Consider the following 13998-nt stretch of genomic DNA (forward strand, 5'->3'; position numbering starts at 1 on the left):
GCTACAAACTTCATTTTACCAGGTTCCCATTAAGCAATTGTAATGACAGTCCACCACAACATACCCAAGAGTCTCCTGATTAGCAAGGGGTCGTCCGTGTTTAATTTTATTGTGTTGTAAAAACACAGTTTGAGATCATTGTAAGGGGTTTTCTCCAGTGGTATGAATGGGGAATTGGGCTTCCCGGGAAAATGTTGTCCGAAGTTGCAACAGTAACCAAGGGGGCATGGCTTAGCAAAGGGTACATTTTAGGTTGTGTGTGTGTGTGTGTGTGTGTGTGTGTGGGGGGGGATATATCTCTCTAAAAAAAATGTGTAAAGGGAGACTGAATGAGTATAATGAGTATATGTGCATATGTTAACAGCCGTTTGTGTGTGTGTGTGTGTGTTTATATGTGTGTGTGTGTATATCTGTTTGCGTGTATCCCTACCCAGCGTCTCACAGCTAGTATTTTGGGAGCACTGTCCGCTGTCCTGTTCCATGGAGCAGATATGCTCGTCAGACTTGCTGAGCTTTCCCATGCTGCTGCAGGGCGAGAGGCACGGGGAGTCGCCCCTGTACGACTGGCTACCCCCTGAGAAACGTCTCTGGAGGAACTCCTGCTCATAGTCCTGCTGCTGCAAAGACGCAGACACGGAGACAGACAGGCAGGCGGACAGACAAACAAACAAACAGACAGACAATGAAAAACAGACAGAGATGTAAGCAAGTTTCAGGATATAATAGAGAACTTTGTGGGGCTAGGATCTGTTAATGGCTGGCCTAATCAAGTTTGATCACTAGTCTGTATCGGTCCATTATAATATAATCTGGTAATCCACCCTAATCAACACCATACTCTGACAAATTTCTCTAGACCACTGTACTACCATTACCAGTGGAATATGTGGGTAACCTTACAAAGTACTGGTCCCATCTGGACAAGAGGAATACCTATGTAAGAATGCTGTTCATTGACCAAGCTCATCACCAAGCTTGAGGCCCTGGGTCTCAACCCCACCCTGTGCAATTAGGTCCTGGACTTCCTGACGGACGCCCCCAGGTGGTGAAGGTAGTAAACAACATCTCCACTTCGCTGATCCTCAACACTGGGGCCCCACAAGGGTGTGTGCGCAGCCCCCTCCTGTACTCCCTGTTCACCCATGACTGCGTAGCCATGCACGCCTCCAACTCAAATCATCAAGTTTGCAGACGACACAACAGTAGTAGGCTTGATTACCAACAACGATGAGACAGCCTACAGGGAGGAGGTGAGGGCTCTCGGAGTGTGGTGCCAGGAAAATAACCTCTCACTCAACGTAAAAAAAACAAAGGAGATGATCGTGGACTTCAGGAAACAGCAGAGCGAGTACCCTCCTATCCACATCGACGGGACAGCAGTGGAGAAGGTAGAACGTTTTAAGTTCCTCGGTGTACATATCACTGACAAACTGAAATGGTCCACCCACACAGACAGTGTGGTGAAGAAGGTGCAACAGTGTCTCTTCAACCTCAGGAGGCTGAAGAAATGTGGCCTGTCACCTAAAACCCTCACAAACTTTTACAGATGCACAATTGAGAGCATCCTGTATCACCGCCCACAACCGCAAAGCTCTCCAGAGGGTGGTGCGGTCTGCACAACCCATCACCGGGCGCAAACTACCTGCCTTCCAGGACACCTACAGCACACGATGTCACAGGAAGGCCAAAAAGATAATCAAGGACAACTACCACCCGAGCCACTGCCTGTTCACCCCGCTATCATCCAGAAGGCGAGGTCAATACAGGTGCATCAAAGCTGGGACCGAGAGACAGAAAAACTGCTTCTATCTCAAGGCCATCAGACTGTTAAACAGCCATCACCAGCACAGAGGCTGCTGCCTACATACAGACTTGAAAATCACTGGCCACTTTAATAAATGGAACACTAGTCACTTTAATAATGTCACTTTAATAATGCCACTTTAATAATGTTTACATATCTTGCATTACCCATCTCATACAGTTGAAGTCGGAAGTTTACATACACTTAGGTTGGAGTCATTAAAACTTGTTTTTCAACCACTCCACACATTTCTTTTTAATAAACTATAGTTTTGGCATCTACTTTGTGCATGACACAAGTAATTTTTCCAACAATTGTTTACAGACAGATTATTTCACTAATAATTCACCGTATCACAATTCCAGTGGGTCAGAAGTTTACATATACTAAGTTGACTGTGCCTTTAAACAGCATGGAAAATTCCAGAAAATGATGTCATGGCTTTAGAAGCTTCTGATAGGCTAATTGACATAATTTGAGTCAGTTGGAGGTGTACCTGTGGATGTATTTCAAGGCCTATCTTCAAACTCAGTTCCTCTTTGCTTGACATCATGTGAAAATCAAAAGAAATCAGCCAAGACCTCAGAAAAATAGTTGTAGACCTGCACAAGTCTGGTTCATCCTTGTACGCAAGTATAAACACCATGGGACCACGCAGCCGTCATATCGCTCAGGAAGGAGACCCGTTCTGTATGCTAGAGATTAACGTACTTTGATGCGAAAAGTGCAAATCAATCCCAGAACAACAGCAAAGGATGCTGGAGGAAACAGGTGCAAAAGTATCTATATCCACAGTAAAACAAGTCATATATCGATATAACCTGAAAGGTCGCTCAGCAAGGAAGAAGCCACTACTCCAAAACCGCCATAAAAAAGCCAGACCACGGTTTGCAACTGCACATGGGGACAAAGATCGTACTTTTTGGAGAAATGTCCTCTGGTCTGATGAAACAATAATAGAACTGTTTGGCCATAATGACCGTCGTTATGTTTGGAGGAAAAAGGGGAAGGCTTGCAAGCCGAAGAACACCATCTTAACCGTGAAGCACGGGGGTGGCAGCATCATGCTGTGGGGGTGCTTTGCTGCAGGAGGGACTGGTGCACTTCACAAAATAGATGGCATCGTGAGGAAGGAAAATTATGTGGATATATTGAAGCAACATCTCAAGACATCAGTCAGGAAGTTAAAGCTTGGTCGCAAATGGGTCTTCCAAATGGACAATGACTCCAAGCATATTTCCAAAGTTGTGGCAAAATGGCTTAAGGACAACAAAGTCAAGGTATTGAAGTGGCCATCACAAAGCCCTGACCTCAATCCTATAGAAAATGTGTGGGCAGAACTGAAAAAGCGTGTGCGAGCAAGGATGCCTACAAACCTGACTCAGTTACACCAGCTCTGTCAGGAGGAATGGGCCAGAATTCACCCAACTTATTGTGGGAAGCTTGTGGAAGGCTACCCAAAACGTTTGACCCAAGTTAATCAATTTAAAGGCAATGCTACCAAATACTAATTGAGTGTATGTAAACTTCTGACCCACTGGGAATATGTTGAAAGAAATAAAAGCTGAAATAAAATCAATCATTCTCTCTACTATTATTCTGACATTTCACATTCTTAAAATAAAGTGGTGATCCTAACTGACCTAAGACAGGGAGTTTTTACTAGGACTAAATGTCAGGAATTGTGAAAAACTGAGTTGAAATGTATTTGGCTAAGGTGTATGTAAACTTCCGACTTCAACTGTATGTATATACTGTATTCTATACTGTATTCTATACTATCTATTGCATCTTAGCCTATGCCACTCTGATAATGACATTGCTCATCCATATATTTATATATTCTTATTCCATTACTTAGATTTGTGTGTATTAGGTTTTTGTCGTGGAACTGTTAGATATTACTTGCTAGATATTGCTGCACTGTCGGAACTAGAAGCACAAGCTTCCCATGTGTAAGTGACCAATACATTTGATTTGATTTGTCTCTAGTGAGGTGTGTGTGTGTTGGTACCCGTCTGTGGACGCTGCAGGGCAGGCTGGAGCCACGGCTCATGGGGGCCACCACTGCCACCCGGGTGGGCGACGGGGCCGACTGGCGCTTCTTTGGGGGCAAGGCCGGAGGAGGACTGGAGAGAGAGAAGGACCATCAGTGAGAATGGAGCTTTTTCAGTAGGGTTGGGGTCAATTAGAATTGAAGTCACTTATTGAATTGGAATTTCAGTTTACTTCATGAATTGACTGAGTTCAATTCAAATTGACCCCGACCCTGTTTTTCGGCTTCTGATACCCAACCAGGCTCACAAATACAAGTAGGGGCATTGGTACACACAAACACACAGCTTACTGCACCTTGAGCTGGGTTGTGGGATATGACAGTAGCTAAGTTTCCATCCAATTGGCGACTGATTTTCATGTGAATATTCAAAAAATCTGCATAAAAACAATATGCACATTTTCCCACCAGAGATGTGTTGCCATTAAATTGACCTGTTGCGGATAAAAAGCTGTGCGTAATGACGTAGTGCACATATAAAGTTAAATGGGTTTCTATCGTATTTCCAACTCTACTGATGGTTGGTGTATATGCCCACTCTGGTCTTGGCACGTGTGCTCTAGCCAACAGCTGGTAGATACAGTGCGGGTAGGATAGCCTACATGATGAGATTATTATGGACAAAAGAGAGAGATTATTATTATTGGTCAAAAGGCAGCCAAAGCATCGATCATCATGACACTAGAATAAGACAATATATATTTATTGGAAAGGAGCATCAATCACTGCGTGCACATTCACCACCTTGTGAAGTTCATCATAATGTATTTAATCTATAGCCTAATAAACTGCATTCTTTCCCGAGTCGTAGTGGGAGGACCACACAACATATCATCGCGTGACACCAAGTTTACTTCGATATGATGGTTATTATATCAATATTTGCGCATAAAGGAATTTCCATCGCCATTTCTCGCATAATACATTTTACAGACACAAAACGATCACACCTTGTCTAGCGTATTTTGTTTTGTCGACATTTGGAAAGTTTACAGACAAATGTGCTGTTTCCATCATGTACTTTTCTCGCATAAAAAGCTTGGATGGAAACCTGGTTACTGAGGGGTTGTTCTGGTCAAATCCAGAGGTGGGACCAATTCACTATTATTCGAGTCACAAGCAAGTCTCAAGGTCCAAGTCTCAAGTCGAGTCCCAAGTAGATCCGGTCTAGTCTCGAGTAAAGTCCAAGTTGTGCATATTAAGAGCAAGTCAAGTTGAGGCAAGTCTTTTCAAGTCAAGTCAAGTAAAAAAAAATGTATACAGACAATGATTTGTTCAATTATAAATCTTTGTCTATTTATTGAGGCTACCAGACAGCCTTTCATTATTTTGTCTAGAACACATTTTGATTATTAATTTAAACAACAAATTCCAATGGTAAGCTTCATGAGTAAATTCTAAATTTCAAGCAATTTTGACATACCAAAAGACTAGTAGGCCTACGCTAGTAATTGTTGCTTGATGCCCCATTGCTGGTGAGCTTGCAAGGTAATCGGTTCATATTCTTGAGCACCACAGTTTTTGGGAGCTGAATATTCATTTATGGCAAGTCTCTCTACCTACAATTTGACGTTTGCGCTGCACCCGATCCCATAGCTAGCTGTACAGCAAATCAGCAATCTGTTCGGTAGCTCAGTGGTTTTCAAACTTTTTGACTTGGGACCCCCAAAAAGCAGGGGTTCAAAGCTTGCGACACCCGCGCACATGCGTGTGTACACAGGCGCACAATCGCTGCCAAATGTAGCCTGTCATTACAGCCATAAACGCAGACGCATTTTCAAAAACGCAAGATACAGAAATAAACTGCATTTTACACCTGCATTTTGAGCTTAAAGCCATTCATGTTAGTAGTCAAAATCAACTAGGGATATCATGTCACATTGTCACTTCTCTGGAGTCCAGAGTAAGCAGGATGATATGGTCTACCTGTTTGCGGCGGAGATTGCAGGATCGGATGGAAAGCGTGATCTGTCTGTAACCTTTTTCTTCCTCACAAATATCGTAATTCATTTGCCAGAATATGTTACATCTTCATCCCACAAGTATGGAAGGTAGTGTAATGTTACAGCTATCTTTAGACATATAGCCAGTACCACCACTGAGGTATAGAATTATAATCCACCCAAACTAGGCCAATCTGAAATATGAAAATTATCAATGAAATCACCAGGTAGCCTATTGTCGTGGCAAAGATACGTCCATAGCAGATTGCTACATGGTACCTTATATGGATAATATTAATTTAGGTAGGCTAAAATTAAACAAGCGGTTTCTGGTTCGCCTTTGTGTGCCGATGCTGATGACTGGTTATTGGTCAAATCAAGTCATCAAATTTGTGACTTGAGTCAGACTTGTCTAAGTCATGTGACTCGAATCCACACCTCTGGTAAAATCAGCATTACGTGCTTAATGCCTAATTTTTAATAACATCTGGAATACCCCAACAGAAGTTGGGCTTTCTAGGTTATCACACTGCAATCATCACAAGTCAATGTCAGCTCAAAAGGCACAGCATAAAATCAACAAGCCAAGGAGACATGGGGACCATGACAGGGAAAGTAACAGGGTTGGGGTCAGTTTCATTCAAATTCCAGTCAATTCAAGAAGTACACTGAAATTACATTTGGTGTACCTTTTTAAATCGACTGGAATTTAAAGGTATTTGTTAGAATTTCTGTATTGTCATTTCAGAAAATGTCCATAATATATCTGGCGCTAATAGTGAAATGATAGTGTTTTACAGTATTATTTACCCGCCAGCATTATGGACATTCTCTGAAATTACAGTGCAAAAATTGAAAGAAAATCCTGTGTGTAGCACCTTTAAATGGAATTGACCCCAACCCTGGAAAATGATGACATTCATGACGTGTACACACCATAGACATACATATATTTATGATATCATTGGTACACACTCATGCACCAAGCTTTCTCCTGATTGGATGTGGGCTTCATTGCACGCCATGATGCAAGACACAGCACTCCACCAATCAGTCACCCCAGCAATCAAGACATTTCCGGGATCCGGATTGGATAGCTATAAAGGGGGCGGGATGTTATGATGCAGGCGAATGACCCTATTGGCTAACATACGTGTCCGTTTTTGTGGATCTCCTTTGGGCAGCTACTGAGTGGTCAGTAGCCAAGTGCACTCTGTTCAACAACAGACATGAAGAGAGGGATGGAAAGCACAGATAAAAAAGTGAGAGAGAGCGGAAGGAAGAGGAAGATAGGAGAGGAAGAGCGACAAAAAGAGAGCGAGACAGCAGTGCAACTCAAAATCCTAGTAGTATTATCGGATCTTCTGGCTAAGCCCAAGGTCTATGGATTTGTCAAAGCTCTGCTTCCTTAAGCACACAGCGACTGAATAACTGACTGCCTGCCTATGACCCTCAGTTTTCCAACCTCTTATGGCAATCCTTTTTCAACTTAAGAGAGGAAGATCTTCTAGATTATTAGAATTCCCCTTTGAGATAAAATGTTTCTACACAAATTTGTTAAAAAATTCTGAACACAATCTGGTTTTTCCACATTGACAGTGGACATCCCAAATGGAACCCTATTCCCTAAATAGTGCACTACTCTTAACTAAAGCACTATGGCCACTGGTAAAAAATGGTGTACTATATATTGAATATCCTATATAGTGCTCTGATTTTAATAATAATATAATAATAATATGCCATTTAGCAGACGCTTTTATCCAAAGCGACTTACAGTCATGCGTGCATACATTTTTACGTATGGGTGGTCCCGGGGATCGAACCCACTACCCTGGCGTTACAAGCGCCATGCTCTACCAATTGAGCTACAGAGGACCAGAACACTATGGGGCCCTGGTCAAAAGTAGTGCACTACATAGGGATTAGGGTGCTATTTGGGGCACATCCTAAGCAGCAGATGAGATACCATGAAAGTGAGTTTCACAGACTCAATTAGGCCTAGTTCATAAATAGACCCTGATCTCATGTCAATCAAAAAATGTTCGCTTCACTTCCTCTTTGGTAGAATTCTATACTTAACAAAAATATAAAACGCAACATGCAACAATTTCAAAGATTTTACTGAGTTACAGTTCATATAAGGAAATCAGTCAATTGAAATAAATAAATTAGGCCCTAATCTATGGATTTCATGACTGGGAATACAGATATGCATCTGTTGGTCACAGATAGCTTTTTAAAAAGTAGGGGCGTGGATCAGAAAACCAGTCAGTATCTGGTGTGACCATTTGACTCATGCAACGCATAGATTTGATCAGGCTGTTGTTTGTGGCCTGTGAAATGTTGTCTCACTCCTCTTCAATGCCTGTGCGAAGTTGCTGGATATTGGCAGGAACTGGAACACGCTGTCGTACACGTCGATCCAGAGCATTCCAAACATGCTCAATGGGTGACATGTCTGGTGAGTATGCAGGCCATGATAGAACTGGGACATTTTCAGCTTCCAGGAATTGTGTACAGATCCTTGCAACATGGGGCCGTGCATTACCATGCTGAAACATGAGGTGATGACGGCGAACAAATGGCACGACAATGGGCCTCAGGATCTCATCACGGTATCTCTGTCCATTCAAATTGCAATCGATAAAATGCAATTGTGTTCGTGAAGAGCATACTTCTCCAGCGTGCCAGTGGCCATTGAAGGTGAGCATTTCCCCACTGAAGTCGGTTATGACGCCGAACCGTAGTCAGGACAAGAACCTGGTGAGGACGACGAGCACGCAGATGAGCTTCCCTGAGACGGTTTCTGACAGTTTGTGCAGAAATTATTTGGTTGTGCAAACCCAGTTTCATCAGCTGTCCAGGTGGCTGGTCTCAGACATTCCCGCAGGTGAAGAAACCCGATGTGGAGGTCCTGGGCTGGCATGGTTACACGTGGTCTGCGGTTGTGAGGCCATTTGGACGTACTGCTAAATTCACTAAAACGACGGAGGCGGCTTATGGTAGAGAAATTAACATTACATTTTCTGGCAACAGCTCTGGTGGACATTCCTGCAGTCAGCATGCCAATTGCATGCTGCCTTAAAACTTGAGACATCTGTGGCATTGTGTTGTGTGCCAAAACTGCACATTTTAGAGTGGAATTATATCGTCCCCAGCTCAAGTAATGATCATGCTATTTAATCAGCTTCTTCATATGCCACACCTGTCAGGTGGATGGATTATGTTGGCAAAGGAGAAATGCTCACTAACAGGGATGTAAACAAATTAGTGCACAAAATTTGAGAGAAATACGCTTTTTGTGTGTATGGACATTTTTATGGGATCTTTTGTTTCAGTTCATGAAACATGGGACCAACACTTAACATGTTGCTTTTATATTTTTGTTCAGTGTAAAAACATATTTGCCTACATTGAAAAAAAAAGCGTATTTCTCTCATATTTTGTGCACTAATTTGTTTACATCCCTGTTAGTGAACATTTCTCCTTTGCCAACATAATCCATCCATGTCTTCTGAGTGGCGCAGTGGTCTAAGGCACTGCATCGCAGTGCTAACTGTGCCACTAGAGATCCTGGTTCGAATCCAGGCTCTGTCGCAGCCGGCCGCGACCGGGAGACTCATGGGCGGCGCACAATTGGCCCAGCGTCGTCCAGGGTAGGGTAGGGAATGGCCGGCAGGGATGTAGCTCAGTTGATAGAGCATGGCGTTTGCAATGCCAGGGTTGTGGGTTCAATTCCCACGGGGGGCCAGTATAAAAAAATATGTATTCACTAACTGTAAGTCGCTCTGGATAAGAGCGTCTGCTAAATGACTAAAAATGTAAATGTAAAATGTAAATGTTGAAGAACAAGTTCAGAAGTTGTCATGCAACAGGACCACAGAAGTCGCTGACACAATGCGGTCTGCAGGATCGCTTCTGCTTTTTCTGACCGCAGACGGTTGAGACTGCAGGACCCTGTCTGGTTCCTTCTTATAGACCGTGGCAAGGGGGGCACTTCTCTTTCCACACAAGACCGTGGCGGGGGAGGTTGCATGGGTCTACAGTACGCCGATAGATGACAATATCCATCCGGACGTTTGGGGGGCGCGTAATGTTCCCCAATGATGAAAGGGGGGCATGAGTGAAAACGTTTTGGAAGCACTTATCTACATGACTGCTTAAAGACGAACAGACCACTCTCACATGGGTGCATCTCAATAGTCTAAAGTAGCTTCCTCTCCTTGTCTCCAATGTTATTTAAATATCTCAAAACATACAGAGGAAGCAAATTAAATTCATTGCAGATGAAGACAGGGGGGGATGAGAAGATGAAGCCCTATAAGACTATTTTAACATTTTGAATACACCATAATAACACCCTGAGTTTCTTCTCACCACCTGACTTGACCAGGAAAAACTCTGGGCCCTAGTGTTAAAACTTTAGGCCCTAAAAGCAAAAGGCCCAAAGATTCGGTCTGGTCTGGTGGGGCCTGGTGCATACTATTGATCTGCCACTGTCAATTATATCTAAAGATGGCCTCCCATTGTTCCTAACCTGAACGCATCAATCTTCAGGCCAGGGAGGGGGGGTTTGGGCGGGGCTATGTCCTCCTCTGCCATGTCCATCACAGCCTCGGTGGGTGTGGTCTTACTCAGGATCTCCCTCTCCCGTTCCGTCAGGGGCAACTCGGATGTGCTGGGGACATAACAGGGGAATGTGTTAGTGTGTGGGTGAGAGTGAGTGAGTGAGAGTGAGAGAAATGGTCAAGTCTGGTGTGCACGCACGTCCACTTACCTCTCAGGTGTGGCAATAGGTGGTGGTGGTGGTTTGTTGGGGGTGGTGGGCGAGGCCTGCTCCTGTTTCTCTATGGTGAGTTTGACCAGCTCCTGTTAGAAAAGCACACAACTCCAGTCAACATCTATTGATATTCATTTAATGTACATTACACACTACAACTACTATTATAAGTGGTGGCAATTTATTATAAGGGACAGACCTAAGTTAAATTCTTGTCAAATACACTATCATATTGAATTACTTTTGAAAGAATTTGACCAGGTCTCCATTGGGAAAGAGGTCTTCTGATCTCAACGGGACTACCTGGTTAAACAAAAATACATTTGAGATGCACTTGATTTAGCTTGGCATTTGTACTTTTGGGACCTATACAATGGTGCCATTGTACCAGGCAAACTAAATCAACTACAGCTTAAGTATTTGAAAGTAGGCCTATTTGACAAATGTATTCGACCCAGGTCTGCAAGGGAGAAACAGGGACTACGCCCCTCTTTGAGAGCCCCGGAGAGCTGAAAGCTATCGTTTCACGGTCCCACGACCGTCCCTACTCACCTTGACCCCGTCTAGCACAGCCTTGATAACGGTGGTGACCGCGACCACGTTGTCCTTGTCGTCCAGGTCGATGTCGTCCAGCATGACCTGGTCGGACCAGCGGATCAGGTTGGCCAGGCTCTGGTACACACGGTTGTGACACGACGACACTGCCGAACTAAGGAGAGATAAGGAGGAAGTCGCCAGTGATAGGTGAGATGGGGGGGGTGGAGAATGGAAAGATAGATATGGAGAAAAAGTGGGAGGGTGTGGAAAAGTAGAGTGATGGCACGGTTACAGAGAAAAGAGGGAATGAAGGAAGGGTGGAAAGAGAATGGTAAAAGGGAAGAGAGAGTGGGGGTGTGGGGGAAGACATTTAATGTCAGACTCCATAGATTGAGAATACAGACAATTAGACTAAAGGATTACTAGGGAATCTTTTCACCAGCTCTGTGACTGAGGCAGCCATATGTATCCACATATTAACTCAATATTTCCCCTGAGGGGTGTGTGTGTGTGTGACTGTGTGTGTGCGTGCATGCATGTGTGACTGGAAAAAGTGTGTTTTGTGGTGGTATTAAGTGGAGAATGTGTTTGTGTGCTGGGAGGGAATTGTCTGGTTGGTAACTACAGTATAGTGCCTGTGCTGAACTGAGCATTGAGAAACAGTAGGGTGTGGTGGAGGTTCAGACCAGTCCCAACACGCTGCAGCTGATTCACAACTCTGGAATATCCCTCCACTGCTTCTACAGGATACAGCTCATAGAAATATAATCTATAGAACGGGCCTCCCCATGAGTTTACTAGTCAAATTGTCAGGGTTAGAGGTTCCAAGCCCCGTCTATAGATTCTATTTCTATGACACAGCTACAGTTGGGCTGGGGGCTGCATGGGCACAGTGGAGCCAAAGACTGGGGCTAAGGCTAGTGACCAGGATGAACTAACTACACGGGCAAGAGGAGAGTCAAGCAATAACAACTGGGGCCATATTCATAAAGCATCTAAATCAATTGTTCCTTTTAAATCACAATGAATAAGGTTACATGGACTCTTTATGAATATGGGCACTGGACCAGGGTTCTTCCAGAAGCAGAGGCGTAGTTTCTGAGGCTGGGGTGTGATCGGTGATCTAGACCTGTATGGTTCAGACGATAGGTCTGTTGACTTGGGGAGTGCGAGTTTGACCTCTAGGGTCCTGAGAAGTAATATTGGGTTTGGGGTCTGTGGCTGGAATGGCACAAAGAGGCCGAGGTGTGTGTGTGAGTTGAGGTGGTCAGACCCCCAGAGACCCATTCCTCAACCACTGTAAGCACTATCCATCACTCAGCACTAAAAACAGGGCCCAGATACAAAACCTGTCACCTCTGACCCCCTTTAACAATGACTGATGGCGCCGCGCTAGCAGCATGCTAGTTCTGACACGCACAGCCATTCCAGAGGAGAGAACTCCAAGTATCTTTTACAGGGCTCTACAAAGACAGACTGTTCTATAAAATATATTGTTAAGTGAAGGATTTGTTCTGGGCCTTATTCATTTGGCACCAAACGGAAGAAAATGGACTGAAACAGGGTGAGGGACTACCTGAACTTTGTTTTCCGTTGCAAAACTGTTTGTTACGGTGTGCACTAATGAATGCGACCCTGTTCTGTTTCTAACCAGCTGTAGGTGTTCTAAACAGCTACGGTCTATGACATTTTCCCCCATTCACATTCCAGATGAGGAGATTAATAGGGACAACATGAACATGATGGTATGAAATACCTGACCTATCGAAAGGTCCAGGAAGCCTAAGGTGATTATGCCTCACTATTAGGCTTGAGCAATACCCCATACACTGCTGTATTTATACATACCGTCGGTATGATTTTCAATACGGGGGTGCGTGCTATGCCACTCTTTATAACTATGAGTTAACTATCTAAAATGTGCCAAATAAATTATATCCAGCTCAAGGCTCCAGCTATGCATTTGGTTTGCTAACTTGCTAGCTAAGTGGCTAGATCAAGCTTCTTGGTTACAGCAGAGACAATGAATCCTCTCCTGGATCAAGATCCTAAATTGTTTTGTGCGCCCAAATGTATTATTGTTATTTTTATTTATAAAGAAATAGCACCCCTTGTGTGCACTTCCGGTAATACCGGAAGAGCTCTATCATACTATCCAGGTCTGTGCCCAAACAGTTTGAGCTTCTACTTCTAAAAATCCACCTTTCCAGAAATAAGTCTCTCACTGTTGCTGCTTGCTACAGACCCCCCTCAGCCCCCAGCTGTGCCCTGGACACCATATGTGAATTGATTGCCCCCCATTTATCCTCAGAGTTCGTACTGCTTGGTGACCTAAATTGGGATATGCTTAATACCCCGGCCATCCTACAATCCAAACTAGATGCCCTCAATCTCACGCAAATTATCAATCGAACCTACCAGGTACAACCCTAAATCCGTAACCATGGGTACCCTCATAGATATCATCCTGACTAACTTACCCTCTAAATACACCTCCGCTGTCTTCAACCAGGATCTCAGCGATCACTGCCTTATTGCCTGCGTCCCGATCGGGTCCGCGGTCAAACGACCACCCCACATCACTGTCAAACGCTCCCTAAAACACTTTAGCGAAGCAGGCCTTCCCTAATTGACCTGGCCCAGGTATCCTGGATGGATATAGATCTCATTCCGTCAGTAGAGGATGCCTGGTTGTTCTTTAAAAGTAATTTCCTCTCAATCTTAAATAAACATGCCCCTTTCAAAAATACAGAACTAAGAACAGATATAGCCCCTGGTTCTCCTCAGACTTGACTGCCCTTGACCAGCACAAAACATCCTGTGGCGACGGCATTAGCATCAAATAGCCCCGCGATATGCAACTTTTCAGGGAAGT

The 13998-nt window shown here is 44.0% G+C and overlaps 1 protein-coding gene across 5 annotated transcripts in view; it reads right to left on the reverse strand.

Moving 5' to 3' along the window:
- LOC121541430 (rap guanine nucleotide exchange factor 1-like) overlaps positions 1-13998 on the reverse strand; it is a 90150-nt gene that overhangs the window by 26137 nt on the left and 50015 nt on the right. For 4 of the 5 annotated variants that reach the window (XM_045208023.1, XM_045208022.1, XM_045208020.1 and 1 more), the window contains exons 4-9: positions 11139-11295; positions 10584-10675; positions 10344-10484; positions 6957-7016; positions 3819-3933; positions 431-617 (exon numbers count right to left, since the gene is read on the reverse strand). In XM_045208023.1, the coding sequence (XP_045063958.1) occupies positions 431-617; positions 3819-3933; positions 6957-7016; positions 10344-10484; positions 10584-10675; positions 11139-11295 (752 nt within the window). The remainder of the gene's footprint in view (positions 1-430; positions 618-3818; positions 3934-6956; positions 7017-10343; positions 10485-10583; positions 10676-11138; positions 11296-13998) is intronic. The other variant, XM_045208021.1, reaches the window with a different exon arrangement.

This window comes from Coregonus clupeaformis, chromosome 27 (genome assembly GCF_020615455.1).
Source record: "Coregonus clupeaformis isolate EN_2021a chromosome 27, ASM2061545v1, whole genome shotgun sequence".
Taxonomy (NCBI): domain Eukaryota; kingdom Metazoa; phylum Chordata; class Actinopteri; order Salmoniformes; family Salmonidae; genus Coregonus; species Coregonus clupeaformis.